This window comes from Pseudochaenichthys georgianus, chromosome 18, assembly GCF_902827115.2.
Source record: "Pseudochaenichthys georgianus chromosome 18, fPseGeo1.2, whole genome shotgun sequence".
NCBI classification, from domain to species: Eukaryota; Metazoa; Chordata; class Actinopteri; order Perciformes; family Channichthyidae; genus Pseudochaenichthys; species Pseudochaenichthys georgianus.
In genome coordinates this window covers 20,520,142-20,538,473 of record NC_047520.1, presented here as the reverse complement: position 1 = coordinate 20,538,473, position 18,332 = coordinate 20,520,142, and the positions used below count along the sequence as shown (strand labels likewise).

General features: G+C 41.8%; 1 protein-coding gene across 5 annotated transcripts in view; it reads left to right on the top strand.

The window, feature by feature from the left end:
- The first annotated feature begins 639 nt into the window (after window positions 1–639).
- Window positions 640–18,332, top strand: part of sorcs2 (sortilin-related VPS10 domain containing receptor 2) — a 323,412-nt gene continuing 305,719 nt past the window's right edge. For all 5 annotated transcript variants that reach the window (XM_034105584.1, XM_034105583.1, XM_034105582.1 and 2 more), the window contains exon 1: window positions 640–1,097. In XM_034105584.1, coding sequence (XP_033961475.1) covers window positions 744–1,097 — 354 coding nt within the window. In that variant the 5' untranslated portion in view covers window positions 640–743. The remainder of the gene's footprint in view (window positions 1,098–18,332) is intronic.

Below are 18,332 nucleotides of genomic sequence, written 5' to 3'. Positions count from 1 at the left end.
ACAATACTGAATAATTCATCCTGTACTCGGTGGATATTACCCTCTTTGATGCCTGTCTGCTCCACATTCTCCAACATAGTTTCATGACACACGAGTTGCATTGTTTTACAAACTTATTTTCAATTACATTTTAGTTACTTGAAACATGTAGATCCTTAATATAAAATAGTCATCTGTTCTTCCACCAGCTATACGGAAACTGGTGGAATATTCATGTAGGTTGTCGCAGTTCACTTAAAACTATTTTCCAAAAGGAGCATGCTGATGGAGGGCAACTTGATCATAAAGATTGTTGGATAAAGTGAGGATAGAAGGCAACACAAAAGGTTAATGTTCATAATAATGCTTGTCTTTATGCCAAAAACACTGAGAAAGCTGGAAGCCCACTTCTTAAGCCCATATTGCCATATATAAAAATACACACTTGAAATAGGACATATGTCATATACAGTATATGGTGTACATTCCTTATGTGGGGACACTTGAATGAAGTGGATTGAGATCAGTCGCTGGGTGATGCAGCTATAGGACAGCAGATGGCACCGCTGTGCCTTTCTGTGGCCCACACAGAGACGCGTCCACGTTGTTCCACTGTCTGCCTTCTCTCTAGTTCTCCTCCCTCCTTCCCTCCCCCATCACTCTCTTTCTCTCTCGGCTTACAGTATACATCTATCTATCTTCCACAAGCTTCAGAGGTCTCTCCATCAGTTTCCGCGATACTGAGCGCGACTGCAGCGCAAAACATGGCATCTTTGCGCTCCGAAGAACCGCTCTCCTCTGCCGCGCACCTCTGCGTGTTTCTGTTGGTCGCCTCGGCCTGGATGGCACTGCCGGGACCCGTGCGCTGTGACAGCGGGGCTATAAACCGGCGCGGCGGGGAGGACCGTACGTTTGACATGGGCGGCGGAGACGGAGGCTCCCCGCCGGGCATACCGACGGAAGGTGACGAGGAAGCCGTCGGAGGGGAAGGCTCACTCCGCTTCAGGCGAGCACTGTCCCGGGAAAAACAAATGTCCCTGCTTAGCAGCTCGTTCGTGCTTAAAGGGGATGCGACCCACAACCAGGCGATGGTCCACTGGACAGGAGAGAACAGCAGCGTGAGTATCCTATCCCTTAATCGTCCCGTCCCGCCACGATCTGCTGGTGCTTGCACCATCCCTATCACACCTCTCTTTGTCACCTTCCACCCTCCATCACTCCAGCAACAGCACACATCACCAGAACAAGTTATTGTTCTTGCAGAAGCTGATGTAGACACACGCTGCCTGGCATAGCGAATGAGCCACGGTGTGGTTTTTACGCATCCAGGTGGTCCAGCTGCGCACGGTGGAATTTGTCAGGCACCAGGCTTTGATGAAAGATCAAGACTTTTAAAACGTTTTACATGTCAGCGGCCCCATAAATAGACGTGCACTTTCGCTCCAGACTTCCATTACATCACATGGTGGTCCAGGGTCACGAGCCATTGTTATTGTCTGTTTACATTGTGCTGCGCAGGCAAATCAAAACGTTCAGACTGAAACATAGCGTTGAATCCTTTGTTTGAACCAACCATTATATACTGTAAATATAAATATATTTATTAAAAAATGGTTTTGAATATTACATATTTTTTGCTAACATTCAATTATTGAACCGGGGAAGTATCCGCTTTGAGAACCACAATAACTCCCACTTTGTATGATGACATTCAAAAGTACAAGGCCATGTTTAGACTGTTAGCACAGAGCCAGCACAGCTTGGTGCTTGATTCAGTCACACGAAGCCATGACTAAAATATTCATGGGGAGTTTTGTTCATGAATTTCTGCAATGTCTTGTTTATTTGGGATTGGAAACACAACTTGGCTGATTCACAATTAAATGTAGTATGCTACTTTTAAGTCATTAAGTGTGCCAATGCTATGCTTTGTTCTTCTGCTTAACTGTAAGTGGCTCCAAAGTACATTTCAGGAAGCTTATCGAAATAAAGAACATTCAATTCCAGTGCGATTGAACAGGGATGTCAGCTAAGACAACAATATCACAACCTCACATTATAGTTACTATCAGTTATTATTATTATTATGCATTTTTCTGTGACACTGAAATAATTCTCGTAGGCCTCAGGGCCAGGTCAAGTGAGAGCAGCTACACAATGTAAACAAGAGCAGTCTTTGTGAAGGATATTGACAGACGCCAGGGGATGTCAGTGTCAGTGGTAGTGTCTGGTGGGGACATCACTTACAATCAGAGCCTTTTTTGTCAATAACACATTGCTGTTTTACTGGCAGAGGCTGCAGGCAAAAAGTGTCAAAAAGGAACAACATGAAAAGGAAAAACAATCTGACCGTAAAACCTCCAATGTTGCCATCATTTAGTATCTGGAGTTCTCCTAAAAATGGGTTGGTGACAATTGTGAACATTGCACATTTGCAGGTAACATTCAATGTATTGTATTATCAACATAGTCAAGAGAGATTTTTAAAGAAACCCCCAGCAGCTTTACACATTGGGGGGACCAAATGGTAGCAATAACTTAAAAGTAAAAATGTGTATAAAGAAATCTTGTATATTTGCATTATCAGATTGACCATATGCTCATTTTCACACAGTTAGACATGTGCCTTATTCAAACCAAATTAAACAAGGAGTGTTGGTTTGACATAGCCACTTTAAAGTTGAACAGAAATTGGAGTTCTCCCAACTTTTTGATAGAGTAAAAATAATCTTATGCCAAATCTTAAGTTATTGTGCGTGCCAGTGAGTGTGTGTATATTTGAAAAAAGAAAGGCCTCTGACTAGGCGTTTTCCCATAGCAATGGTTAACTCTCTTTCACTGTTAAGCTGGTTAGCGTAGCTTGTTGATGTTTCCATTGATTCCTAGATGATCTTTTGCGGTCAGGCTGCTTAATGACCTCCGAACTGCCTTGCTGCCTTTGTAGCTCTTGGAATTATAGGGATATTGTCCACCAGTTTTAGTTCCTGCCACCATATGTAGGGTGCTCATCAAAAGTTCACGCCAAGTCAAGATCAATTAAACAGAAGAAACAAAACATACTTTTTTTGGGGGGATGATTTGGTTATTATTTTGTTAATTTGGTTATAACAATTAACACAAGAAACATCAAGGATACATTTATTAAGCAAAAGTTTGTGTTCTTTTCAGTTTAATAACTTGATGCAGTCAAACAAACTCACCAAAGTCACATTTGAGGACAAGGCACTACAATTTAATGACTTTTGAGATTCTAGTTTGGCATTTAAGACTGGCCATTTGAGTGATAAAAGAAATTGACAGTCTTCCAATGGACTCTGGCCTTTCTTTTGATGAAATTCCCTATCGACATTTCTTTGAAAAAACGTTTTAATCGAGGCAATGAGTCTGCAGGGATCCTACAGCACTCAGGCTCTTCCAGGCGTATACGTTTGGCTTATCCTCAATTAACTTGCTCTGGATATGTACTTTGAAAGGTCAATGAGACAGAGTTCATCCCAGCCTAATAAACATAGACCAATGGTGCCATTCAATTTCCCACGGGCTGACATTTATGAGTGGTGCCCAGATTGATGGGTGTGACATATATTTCCTCCTCCTCTCTTGTTTTATCATTTTGCTTTTGAGTCTCCAAGGTTCCAAATGTAAGTCAATGATGGGGGGTGGGGCAACAGGGAAAATAACTTATACCTGTCTGGATGATTGGATGTGATTGCCCTTCAATTTTCATGAAAACATACGTTTCACTTTGTTTTTGTGGCTTCTTTACCGTGAGTCAGACCAATCTCTACCTATTTTCATAATCATTGTAATGTTTGTGTTCTGGCTGACTTTAATTTCTTACCAGGCCCCAACGTGTTTTGACAAGAGGATGAATTGTTCATCTAGTTTAATAGTAAAAGTACTGTAATTGAAAACAGCTCTTGTGTATTCCCTCTGTCCCTGTGGCAACAATCACCAAGTCACTTTACTTTGAAAAGCCTTGATTGGTCAATTGATGGCTTAGATCAGGGGTACTCAAACTTTTTTGTTAAAGGTCTACTTGTGAATTTTATACAAGGTCAATGGTCCGGATCACTGCCAGTAAAGTCCCCCCCCCCCCCCACCCCCGGAGCGGAGCAACGAAACTGAAATTAATTTGAGAAGCAGTTTCGGCGAGCTATGCATGGGGCCCCCTTGAGGGGGTTTCCCGACATGTCGTTGCAGTAAATTAAAGGGTGTTTCATGTTGTCGTTGCTGTGGACCTTGTTAAAGGTCACATGTCATGGCCATTTCCACTGATCATAATTCCATTGTTGTGGTCTACTAGAATAGATTTATACTGTGCAATTTTCCAAACTCACATTGGTTTCGCATACAGCATCTCTGTATGTGAAGCCCAGTGTGCTCCGATTGGTCGGGACCAGTCGGGACGTTGTGAATCGCACTGAGCTCCGTGGAGGTGTGATTTCCTTGTTTAGCGATACACAGCGAAACACAGCCAAACTCACCCTGAGCACACACAAAGTCACAGCCGAAGTAAAAACAATAAGTGTGGCTTGATATTGAGTAAGAAAGGTTGATAAACGCTGTGAGAACGGGTCTGCAGAGAGAATTTCGCCGCGATCCCAACTGTCTGTTATCAGCCTGCAGCCAGGGGCTTTACGTAACGGCTCCGCGGACGTAACGTAACAGCTCCACGGATTGGTCCATTTCGTTCCGGGGACGACATGACATCATGATGTACCCGGAAGAATCAAATGGACAGTGACGTATCTCCAACGAGGCGTTTTGGGGAGGTATTTTCTGTTTTAGAGTTTTACTCGCTACATGATGTACTTTGAGGGTTTTGAATCTGCAGACCGTTTACATGCATACAAACCTTTATAACACACAAGGGGACGGGCAATAACCGGAAAAGCATGACATGTCACCTTTAATATATATTTTTTAAATGTTTACGTTTATTCTGGTTTGTTTTGTGTTTGTATCTTTTATTTTAAATTAATTAATTTATTTTATGTTTTGTGAGCTGAGATGTGTGATTTTACATGTTATGTATCTCTCTGTACAGCACTTTGGTCAGGAGGTTTTAAAGTGCTATATAAATAAAGTTGGATTGGATTAATCTACTTTATTTGAGGGCCCCCTTCTGGTCCAAGCACTTGCCTGTTGGTAAACGGCGCCCCTGTATACACACACATTCAATACATACATACAGTATGATGGCTTAAACTAGTGGGAGAAATGGCACTGTTTGTTTGTAGCCAATGCCTTGAACCTCGGGCATTAGAAGCATTAGAAAGTCAAGGTAAACTTGCGGTCAACTTAAATGCGTGTCACGCTCGCGCACACAAGTAAATATATGCACGTTCATTCTCACAACGCGTCAGACACAAGAACATATACATTAAAGGGGACCTATCATACAAAATGCACTTTGTGATGTCTTTTATACATAAACATGTGTCCCCGGTGCGTCGGGGAACTCACACAGCGTCAGAAAATAAAACCCTTTCTCTTTTCCTCCGTACCCAAATCTTTTAAAAACATGGGGAACAACGAGCGGATACAGATTTGCTACCGATCTGACGTCAAATCGGCAGCGGACCCACAGAAAATTGCTATCAGAAACAATGCCTGACGTGTTTTGGACATAATCTCGTCTTTGTTTACATTAGCAAGCCTCGCTAACACTCAGAGCTAACCTGTACTGGAGAGCACATGTGTTTAAAAAGCAGGAAATAAAAAAGGAACTCACCTTGTGATAAACCTGCAAAAGAAAAAGCATTTGAGCTCCATACTGTTTCAGAAATAATCTTTGATGTGGATAAGAACAGGATGGCGTTTTATTACAACAGAATTTAACTTTATTTCCGGTAGAATTCTGATCAGGCATTAGCTCCGCCTCCTCTTTTTTTCTTTTTAAGCTAAGGACCCTAAATTCGCGTTTCTCTAACAGGGCTGCAAAAGAGGGGTTTGAGCAGTATGAGGCATGGCTACAAAGGGTGATCTGTTTGGTATTTTAAGCAAAAAACTTCACAGACATGTTTTGTATAGGTATGGCCCCACAATATATGTTTTCCAATATAGCATGATAGGTCCACTTTAATTTACATCAGAATCAGAATTTATTTATTTTTAAATCATTTTATTTTTTTTAAATTTTATAATGGGACACAGGGTTCGGTCCGGATTGATTTGCAGTTTGGTCCGGATACGGGCCTTGGTCCGGAGTTTGAGAAGCCCTGGCATAGATCATAAAAGAGCTTCCCCTTAGGCATTCCTTGAAGAGCAGCGATAACTAATGAAGTGTGTGTGCGTGCGTGTGTGTGTGTGTGTGTGTGTGTGTGTGTGTTGTGTGTGTGTGTAGATATTCAAGCTTAACCGAGTAGCAAGAGGGTTGCAGAATCTATATCAAAATATAAATGCAACTGAAAATATGTGCCTTTTGTAGAGGTTGTAGATCAACAGGAACATAATAATCAAACATTCAGAAGATCAATGGTCACAGACACAACTCCTCAATTCAAGAAGCTCATTATACATGGTATAAGGCATTTTACACGACCTAAAATGCAACTCTTCAGTGTCTTTTCACTGGTTCTTCTCTGGTTCAATGGCAAAACCTTCAAACACCACAATCATTCATGTATTTACTCAAGAAAAAAATCATCTTACCTCAGTCTATTTAGTAGCTTTTCATGACAAAGACACATTTGTAGTGTAGTGGATTCATTTGTTTTTGTGAGTCATATTGTTCCTGTGTCTTTGACATAATGATTCTCAATATAACTAACATTTGAAACAGATATAACATTAAGATAAATATCTTCTAACAATTTCTACATGAGGCCTTAACATGTAGCCATGTATTACAGGTCTAAGGACATTTTAAAAGGTACTAGCATTTTTTAATTATTATTAACTGCCATAGTCATAAACGTGCACACATGCAATGGAAAGAGACCTGACGTGACGCTGTATTTCGATATATACCATAAGATATCAGCATTTTGAATGAAGAGAGACTCCACTTGAATTGAAAAGACTCTCTTTGTGCCTCTCACTATCTCTTTTTTTTTTTTTATAAATTGTTGATTAGCCCCAGGGAACTCTGAGTACTATTTGTCTTCCCTCAACATCTTTCTACTCCCTGTGATGATGAACAGCATCACTATCTGTGTGTGTTTCTTCAAAGTGTATATTTCTACGGCAAGGAAGCAAAACTCAACATTTCATTTATTTCACACGCATACATTTAAACATTTTTTTTTTTTTAATTCATTGGGCTTGTAGGGTATGTGTGTGTTTTCTGATCCCTTCTCAGCTGTCCAGCCTTAGTGATTAATGATTGTCCCACCCTCTTAATGCCATAGGGAATGATGGGTAATATATGCCACTTACTGGGTTAAGAGCCCTCCTGTATTTATATAATTAAAAGTAAAAGAATAACACTGCATTTTTAAAAGGTGTTGAATATATAAAAAGTAATTGATAATTACTTCATCCACTGAATGTATAGGTATCAGTTATTATGACATGGCTGAGTGACAACAATTTGATAAATGACCATGCAGCGTTTCAAGACAATTCTTTTGTAACACCAAATTATTTTGGGGGTTTTCATATTAAATTACAACACTATAGTGCAAGAGACATTGAAATTGTTGTTTTAAAAATACAGAAGAAGATATGTTTTTTGAAACGTGCCAACCCATCCAGGAGATGTTGATGACATTCAGTTTCACATTTTGCTTTCAATCTGTAGAGAATATAAGATGATACCATCTTTCACCCTCAACTTTCCCCCCTTCCTACCATCCCCTCAGGTTACCTTGCCAACACCACCTTCAGATTGCAAGCATTGTTTTCAGCCAATCAGGTCAAAGGATTATCCGCCTCCAGTATACATTTAATCAAATCATGGCCTTGGTTGAATTCAAATCGAGGGAAGCATCATGTTTTTTAATAAGGCCCTTTATTTGCATGGTAAATCATGGCTCATGCAGGTGCTTACACACATAATAAGCTGTTCAAAACAGCCATGCTCTCCCTCTCCAGTCACACGTGCATGCACATCCACATCCACATCCACATGCAAATCCGAACACACACACTACCTCGGTCTCCAGGGTCCTGACTTTACGTGAAAAGCATTTTTTTCACGCTTTACATACTAAACTGGCAGTTCATTTGGCCCCTGGAAAATGTTTGCACATGTGAGGAGAGCCTTTTTGTCATTCATCATGTCTGTCCTCATTCATCCTGCTTAAAGAGACACTCTAAATCCCTGACTATAAATCATCAGACTTGTTTGCCTCCTTTGTCACTTTTTATTGTAAATCCCGCACGGTCTCAAAAAAGTACAGTATCACCACAGCAAGCATGCCATCTACCTTAACTCAATTGAGTGTCTTTTAGCAACATCAGATGGCTCTTCGATTCACATTGAACATTGATGTGTGCCATTCATTATGCCATGAAGAAGATTTTATATATTGTAAGTCAAGTCCATATTGGTTTTCAGAAGGAAAAACATATATAATTTATAATATGCGAAGAGAACGAGTGGGCGGATGAATTGAACCTACACCAGATTGAGAAAGGACTCAGCGGTGCACAAGGCTCATAGAGTGACATACAGTAAAGGCTGTAACACAATACATGTTTAAACGTCAACAATTACTTTCTTTCATAATCCCACATTGGCTTTTTGTCAAAGGAACCAGTGCTACACCACTCCTCCGCTTCCTTCACTGGCAACTATAGCTGCGTGAATCCACTCCAAGACATTGGTACTAGCCTATCATGCTTTGAATGGATCCGGTTTCTTTTATATCATGTGCACTTTCCGGCTCTGTTCTCCCGCTACAATACAAATGGCTGTTAACTACGTATCTTTGGTCCAACATTTTTGAATGAGCTCCCCCTAAATATCAGGAATGCTCAAGTCCACACTTCCCTGACAGACTGAAAACTGACCTGTTTTGACTACTCCGTGATCATTAAACCAAGCACATCAAAATGGTAGTACTTTGCTCATTTGAAACTAATGCACCAGCACTTGAAATGGTTTGTCTTAATTGGACGAATGTATCTGCAGGTTCCTGTCTGTGGTTGTGTCTTCATTGTTTATTGCACTTTATCGCCTTGAATCACAGCGTCATGTAAATGTAATGTATTACTACATTTATTTCCAAAATAAGCCTTCTAAAATACAGAACACGTTTTATTTGTTCTCTCTTTCCTGCTTCTGCAGTTTGGCTGCCATGGTTGAAAGTTCATGGGTATGTTGCCCTAGCAACCCACACTGGAATACTGTCCGGTCTTCCAGTGGTTTGGTTCCTGATCCGTATTCAGAGTCGCCACACGTCACTCTACTTCTGCATATTTCAGCTTTGGCATTAATATATGCCAGTCCCATTGAGGTTGCCAGGTGAGAATCTCATCTCAAGTTTTTTTCCGGGAACAAAGGAAAGGTATCTCATGGGCAGTCCATCGTGCATTTCTGCATTGTTCCTTTCTTTGTTATGGTATTTTCAGGCCTCAAGCAAGACAACTGGACTGGAGGAAAGAGATGTATCTGGGGGCCCTTCTCACTTCAGTTAAATGGATTTCTTGAGTCCCTCACTTGCGTCGTTCCCCTGCGACTAGTCCCTCCCACCAGGGATGCATGGAGGGACGCAAGGAAACCACGAGAAGCAGGGAAATGAGTTTTAAGAGCAATGGGACGTCCTTTCCTCCGGAGCGTCACGTGAAGCGACGTCCGTTTGTGATGACGCCGCACAGCTGATTGTCTGACAGCAGCTCTGTCCCCGTTATTTCCGCACACACCCCCGCCTCTGTTAGTACACATTTACTGACACAAACATTTGTATCATCTAGACCAGTGGTTCCCAAACTTTTTGTGCCCAAGGCACACCAAAGGACAAGTAAAAATCCCAAGGCACACCTATTGTGCAAAATAGCCCTTATAACACGTGTTATCACTCATATCATGTACAATATCTGTAAATGTGCATAATTATTTACTAATGCCAAATAAAATGTGACAAAGACAACTATATTACTCATGACATATTTATTAACGAAATATTTCAGAAATTAAATTGAAACTGTATCAAATTAGGCTTCATCAAAGCAGCAACACACTCATTTAAACCAGACAGGTCACAACATTAAAAATGAGGCAAAGGAAACTCAGCAGAGATCCAGCACAGAGAACCGTCAATGCAAGGAAGCTGCATTGTCCATGGTCCTGCACTACAAATTATAAATGTAACATTTCAGCAATCAGCATTGAAACATGTGCTATTGTAAATATGTTTGCCGACTTACAAATTAGTGAGATACATGTGCCTGTCGGGGCGCGCAGAATTTTGTAATCCTTGGTGGCACTGAGGAGAGGGCCACTCGCAAGTCCCGTTCAACAGAGAGCCGTGACCTCCTGTTGTTCTTCATGTAAATCAGAGTAGAGAACGCCAACTCCAGAGATGGGGTCGTTACTAAAAAAATGTAATATATTACATATTACTTTAAAAAAAAAAAAAAAAGTAATATATTACACTACTTCGTTACTATCTACATAAAGTAACTCGTTACTTTACTCGCCAAGCACGTACGAACTGCGCATGCGTGAGTGGCAATAACTTTCCTTACCAGCAGGCGGCGGTAGTGTGTATTTGTCATTCAAAACAGGCAACAACCGGAAGACAGAGAAGAAGAACTACGTGATATAAACAAAACAACAAATAGCGTGTGCGGTAGCTTCACCTTAGCATGTGTTCTTTGCAGGTGTGTGTTGAGGTTTGACGCGGTGTTTCCAGTAGTGGATAACAGCTTCTGGCCTAGACACAGTTTGCACCTCACCTTCACATTCCTGTCTATTCCTCGGACGAACTCAAAATAATGGGCGTACCTCCACCCCTCGAGAGTTATCGCTGACTCAGCCATGTTTATGCAGCACTGCACGTGGAGATGTGGACGCGCAAGTCGCGCAGATTACGTACATATAAACCTACAAAGTACTGATCTAGTAAATTCAAAAATAATTATTTCTGTGTAGTTGTATATTGCAAAAATAACGTATGGTTGTCACAAAATCCCACGGCACACCCGGACTTGCCTCACGGCACACCAGTGTGCCGCGGCACACCGTTTGGGAACCACTGATCTAGACTCCAATAAATAAAATAAAATAAGAACTCATTCTCAAAAAAGATAAACGACATTCTTAAAATGTATAAACGAACAATAGTTTGATTAATATTGATTAGAGTGCACAATAGAAATAAAATAATTGAGAGAAGAAAAAGAGATGTTATCTATCAAAACCCAGTTAGATTAACATTCATTGGATTGCACACTTTGTTTGTTTGTGTGGATATGTAGCACATTAACATTTTAATAGCACTTAATGACTGACTGAATGGAAATGACAATAAATGAAAATGTAAAAGCGATCATGAAAATGTTTCCAATAAATGAATAAAATGATTTGTGACCACTTTGTTGTTCAGATATATCACATATTTGTAACTAAATGAAACATGAATTGAAACAAAACACGGTATAAACTGAGGAGTGACTCCTGTGAGGTTCATGTGTTTTCTTCACTCCGCTGGGAAACGGCTCTCATGTCAAGAAGCATGAGATCAGTGCATGCGCTGCATCGTCCAATCAGTGAGCGGTACACAGTAAGGGGGTGGGGCGAGTATCTGAGGATTTCATCGAAGGATGGTCTGGTGGTTCCTCGAATATAGCTCCTCTATTATCGCTCCTCGCTCCTCAAGATGGCGCAGACAAATCAACTTCCGGTGAGACCGAGACCGAGGAGCGAGGAAATGAAAAATAAGAGAAGTGAGAAAGGGCCTTGGCATTCACCACCAACAATGAAGTAGTAGGACCCCAAACACCAACAGCTGTCCATAACTATGCCTGTGTATTTATGTCCTGTTAAGCTTAAGGAGAGTCAATTCAATTATTGGCTTCAGCTGTTTGACTCACCCCTGGGTTACATACTTTAAATATGTAAGAACAATTATTTAAGCATCACATAACAGTGCAAGTTAAAGTGAAGGGGCCAAATTATACTTACAAAATATATTAAATGAAGTTATATACATTTGTCGCAGACAATGGTTACACATGTTTTCATGTTAAAAGTATGATCTGCTCAGGATCTCAAGAGAAAGAAAGTATTGTGGCATGGTGTTGCAGGAACTGGGATCTTTTGTCAACTATGAAATGTATTTTAATCTGTGTGAACAGAAACTTTGAATTAGCTCTTCTGAAGTGTGAACATGTACAACACCGACTATAACATATCTACATATATATAAATAATACATAGATTGTTCCATTTCTGGCAGTATAGCAATTGGAAAAGCTTTTGTTTGGGATAAATGTGTGTGTGAGGGGGTGGTGTGAGATGTGTGAGTGCCTGCCTGCAGCTACTATAGGAGGGGAGCAGTGGGAAAGCTCTGCCTATAGCCCCTCTGAGAGTTATAAAAAAGCGGCCCAGCAGGGCTCCAGTATTTTACCTTCACAGCAACACATTTAGAGATTGGATCTTCTTCCCTCGATGCTAAGCCGTCCCCACTTTCTATCAAAACCGCCCATCTGAACCCCACTTCTCACCAGGGACTATGGTATTTTCAGTGTCCACCTTAAGCCAATTGCAGAACAACAGTATGGATTCCTCCAGACAAGTCATGCGTCAGAACAGAAAAATAAGGGGGGAAAAGGATGGTCTGTGTCCTTGGTTATGATTGGCTGAGTCAAATACAAAAATATACTAGCAGTGGAAGGTGCTGTCTAGCAATGGTGACCTGTCAACCAAGGTATCAAATTAGAAAACACTCATATGTACTATTGGAAGACAATCACAGATATCTATTCTGTTTTTTAGGTTGGAGGACTTAGATGTGCAGTGCCTCTGGTAGCTGGTTGAGTCAACCTATGGTTTGGATTAGGGACCTGAATATTAATTATTATGATTAGTTTGCACTTTGCATAATCCAGATTTTATGAGATGTGTCTCTGTGATAACTTGATGCCTTTTTGAATTTGTTTTGTATGCATTATTTATTCGCTTAAATCAGGGGTGTCAAACTCAATTTCATCGCGGGCCACATTAGCATTATGGTTGCACTCAAAGGGCCGGTTGTAACTTTAAGACTACTGTATATAAATATACATATATAAAAAATGAAATGAAAATAACATAAATAACTACGTCTGAAAGCAGAAGTCTAGGGCAAATCATTGAAAGCAAACATTCCACAATTACATCAACACGTTTGAAAGAACATCCATAACATCTGTTTGCAACTTATATATATATCAATATTCCAATTACTTGTATATAGACTATTCTGCACAATTTCTATTATAGTCTATTTTATTTACTTGCACTATTATCTGTTTTATTGTGTTGCACTGTTGGTGTGACCCAAGATTTTCATTGTCATAACTACACTGTAGCTATGTACATATGACAATAAAAGCCTTGCATCTTGAATTGTATTGTATATTATATTCTTTGCAAGCTCTTGCGGGCCACATCAAATTAAGTCGCGGGCCGGATTTGGCCCCCGGGCCTTGAGTTTGACACCCCTGGTTTAAGTCAAAATCAATGGCATAAAAGATGTGAAGAAAAGTCAATTAAAATTATTTTTTTGCGTAAAATTGATGTACATTGATGTTGAAGTTTGCAATCAGCCATAGAGAGTTGGTATTGTGTTAAATTAAATATATATAATAACTCCAACTACACGTTAGTGACATGTGACCATCTTTGTGTAAAACATAACTTTATTATCAGAGAATCATGACGGCGTGTGGCGCAGTGGGTAGTGCGCTGGTGTTCGGATCAAGGGAGCACATGTTCAAACCCCACTGCAGTCAGCATGTCGTTGTGTCCCAGGGCCAAGACACTTCACCCCAAAGTGCTCCTGTGGGGATTGTCCACAGTATTGAGTATGTCATTCGCTCTGGATAAAAGCGTCAAACAAGTAATGTAATGTTCTACTTTGGTTTAATACTAGACTAGTATAATTATTCATTTATAGAGCCGTAATCATATGTGTCCAGTCGGCTGAGGTTTGTTTGAGAGCACAAACCCAGAGTCAAAGTTAGCCTTGTCTGCAGTTCAAAGGCATCCCTGCTACCCAAGGTTTACCAGGAATGATGTGCCAACCTCACACACACCTACACACACCTACACACCCAAGGCAACTCGGAGCAGTGCAGTTGGAATTAGCAGGTGTTGACGGACGCAGAGCTTGGCAGTAATAATTGTTCTCCATGGGGAAAAAAGGCTTAACGTGTGTGCCTCATGTTGAAGGCAATTAGAGCGCTGGAGTATCAGGAGAGGTGTGGCAGAGTGTGTGGGAGGTAGAACAGGAACGAAAAAACAATAACTCCCCGCTGAGGCCCGTTTCATCCAAACTCTGCAAATGACACAGCAGTTGTTTTACATGAAACAGACGAGGCGGTCTGCTCTGATCTGAAGCTGTCTCCCTCTGTGTGTCTCCCTCTGTGTGTGTCCCTCTGTCTGTCTCCCTTTGTGTGTCTCCCTCTGTCTGTCTCCCTCTGTGTGTCTCCCTCTGTCTGTCTCCCTCTGTGTGTCTCCCTCTGTGTGTCTCCCTCTGTCTGTCTCCCTCTGTGTGTGTCCCTCTGTGTGTCTCCCTCTGTCTGTCTCCCTCTGTGTGTCTCCCTCTGTGTGTGTCCCTCTGTGTGTCTCCCTCTGTGTGTCTCCCTCTGTGTGTCTCCCTCTGTCTGTCTCCCTCTGTGTGTCTCCCTCTGTGTGTGTCCCTCTGTGTGTCTCCCTCTGTCTGTCTCCCTCTGTGTGTCTCCCTCTGTGTGTGTCCCTCTGTGTGTCTCCCTCTGTGTGTGTCCCTCTGTCTGTCTCCCTCTGTCTGTCTCCCTCTGTGTGTCTCCCTCTGTCTGTCTCCCTCTGTGTGTCTCCCTCTGTGTGTCTCCCTCTGTGTGTCTCCCTCTGTCTCCCTCCCTCTGTGTGTCTCCCTCTGTCTGTCTCCCTCTGTGTGTCTCCCTCTGTGTGTCTCCCTCTGTCTCCCTCCCTCTGTGTGTCTCCCTCTGTCTGTCTCCCTCTGTGTGTCTCCCTCTGTGTGTCTCCCTCTGTGTGTCTCCCTCTGTGTGTCTCCCTCTGTCTCCCTCCCTCTGTCTGTCTCCCTCCCTCTGTCTGTCTCCCTCTGTGTGTCTCCCTCTGTGTGTCTCCCTCCCTCTGTGTGTCTCCCTCTGTGTGTCTCCCTCTGTCTCCCTCCCTCTGTCTCCCTCCCTCTGTGTGTCTCCCTCTGTGTGTCTCCCTCTGTCTCCCTCCCTCTGTGTGTCTCCCTCCCTCTGTGTGTCTCCCTCTGTGTGTCTCCCTCTGTCTGTCTCCCTCTGTGTGTCTCCCTCTGTGTGTCTCCCTCTGTGTGTCTCACTCTGTGTGTCTCCCTATGTCTGTCTCCCTCTGTGTGTGTCCCTCTGTCTGTCTCCCTCTGTCTGTCTCCCTCTGTGTGTCTCCCTCTGTGTGTCTCCCTCTGTGTGTGTGTCTCCCTCTGTGTGTGTCTCCCTCTGTGTGTGTGTGTCTCCCTCTGTCTGTCTCCCTCTGTGTGTCTCCCTCTATGTGTCTCCCTCTGTGTGTCTCCCTCTGTCTGTCTCCCTCTGTGTGTGTGTGTGTCTCCCTCTGTGTGTCTCCCTCTGTCTGTCTCCCTCTGTCTGTCTCCTTCTGTCTGTCTCCCTCTGTGTGTCTCCCTCTGTCTGTCTCCCTCTGTGTGTGTGTGTGTCTCCCTCTGTGTGTCTCCCTCTGTCTGTCTCCCTCTGTCTGTCTCCCTCTGTCTGTCTCCCTCTGTGTGTCTCCCTCTGTGTGTCTCCCTCTGTGTGTGTGTCTCCCTCTGTCTGTCTCCCTCTGTCTCCCTCTGTCTGTCTCCCTCTGTCTGTCTCCCTCTGTGTGTCTCCCTCTGTGTGTCTCCCTCTGTCTGTCTCCCTCTGTCTGTCTCCCTCTGTCTGTCTCCCTCTGTCTGTCTCCCTCTATGTGTCTCCATGTGGTTTACTTTTGCGTTATTGAAAGGAGACGTGTGCATGTGAGCGAGAATAAAGATGCAAAGCAGCGACAAATTGAATTATTGTTTGGAGTGCTGCTTGTCAAACCAGTCGCGTCAGGTGATTTCAGGCTTCTGCGGTGAAAACGGAGAGGCGTACAAAGCCAAGGTGACAGTCAGGCACAAGGATATTAAAAATAGACTCAAATGCACACTAAGTGGGTGATTATGTGGTCTTTAATACGCAGGTTGATGATTTGAATAAGAGCTTTTCAAGTATGGATATGCACCAGCGTTTCTTTAAACGTCTCTAAAGATAGAACATGCTGGAGGCTTTCAGCAGTCAGGAAGATGAGCTGATATTTAATTAGGAAATCTTTCTTTGGGGTAGAATATACTGTGTCAATTATTTAAAATATGAAATGCAGGTAAGTCATAAAAAGGATTAACTGAGAGGGTTGTACAAGAAAATAAGGCTTTTGCTACAGCACTTCAAATGATGCTCAAAGTACATTTAATAATTTCTGAACACATTTAGGGTTTGAGGCACTTGAGGGAAGATCAATGGATTATCAACAGCTTTAGGATCAATCATCTGGACACCATGGACACATATAATGGCAACACATCCCTGGATTTACGCAGCTTGACTACAAATAACTTAATCCTTTAGCCTCCTCTGTGACGGAGCCAGCACTTTGTTATTGTCATTGGTCTTCTTTATTCTAATGGAAATAATAAGAAGTAGAGAGAAAGCGGTGCAGAAAGGAAGGAGTGTCGAAACGTCTTTGGAATAACGCATGTAATCATAGGCAGTGGATCACTCAGGTAATGAGATTCTCAATCCATCACAATGTCCTGAGGAAGATTCAAACCCCTCTTCCAAACGCAGTCTTTGGCCATATCCAGTCGGCAAAGGAACGCTTGTTTGCTGTGTATTCAACAACAGGCCAAACTGGCTCTCTCCTCCATGTTTTGTGTTTTTAATCCCCTTTTTCATTATCATCATTCTGTTTTGACTTGGCGCCAAACGCTGCGCAAAACACTAGCCGGTTTCCGGATGGTGATGTTTCTTTCTTCCTCGATTAGATATCTGTAAAGCTGATTTTGTTCAGTCCATGTTTTTTGTTCGATTCTACTATGTCATTGTTGGTCATGCCTTTGTGTTATAATCAGGCTTGGTGAGTAATGGATAACGGGATTACGTAATCAGAATACAAAAAAAGTAACTAATCAGATTACTTATTAGCAGGATTATTGTCACAAAAAAACAAGCTGTACTGTCCTATACTTTAAGTTGGAATTGATACGCCTACTGCCCGAAATGTCCTTTTTTAAATGAAAGTTGAGGCACCTTTATGTCAAGCACTCAAATAAAATAGAGTGCGTGATCTTAACTGTATGTATTACACTACAACGAAGCATTTTCTGTTAGCTACAATTTAATTTTTGCTTCTTTAAAACAGTGTTGTTAACAGTTTTCAAGTGTAATGAAAGGCATGTTTTTCTAGAGCCATACCAATGAGTGAGCACCGTTTCTGAGATGGCTTTTTGAGGCTTCAGACCTTTTTCTTTGTCAAAAGACCTATAGTATTTACTTAAATTCAACGCGAATATCTTTGCAGTATGTCTTTCCCTATGCATTGTAAAAAGTAACTCAGTCAGTGACGTCATTGTAAGAAAATGCATTAGTACATAAGTCATCAATACTGTATATTTAATTGTGAAATATGAAAATGTACCCTTCTTTGATACCTATGCATGTATGCGTGTCACTGCATCTGTCCATTCCAGTAATCCATGGAAAGAGGACATTCTTTCCTGCAGTGTTACAGCCTTGTTAAAGCCTTTCCCCAGCTTCTTCCCCTGTTAAACTTCGTCTTTCTCACAGTCCCTTTCTCTACCCTTCCTGCTTCTCCAATTCTCCAGCCAGTGAAAGACACTCAGTCAGTCACTTGTAGTGCTGCGTACCTGGACTCACATTCAGGTTCAGGTCCGGACTCAAGTCCAGAGGTTCAGGTTCAGGTCCGGACTTATAAGTCCGGACCTGAACCCATGGCTTGTGTCAAGTTGTGTGAGTAACTAAAGTGAACTTATTGTGAGCTAATTATCAATTGAAAATTAACTCATAATCAACTCAAATTCAAACTCATCAGGTTTATTGTGCTCCCTTCCAACTTGTGTCTACATTTCTAAACACCTTTTGCCACTTAGTCTATAAATGACTTATGACAGCAACTACAGTGAACTACTACAAAGTTCAAACATTTATTTCATTTACCAAACTAAAGTAATCAAACAGTCCCTGAGCTGACTGAGCCTAAAACG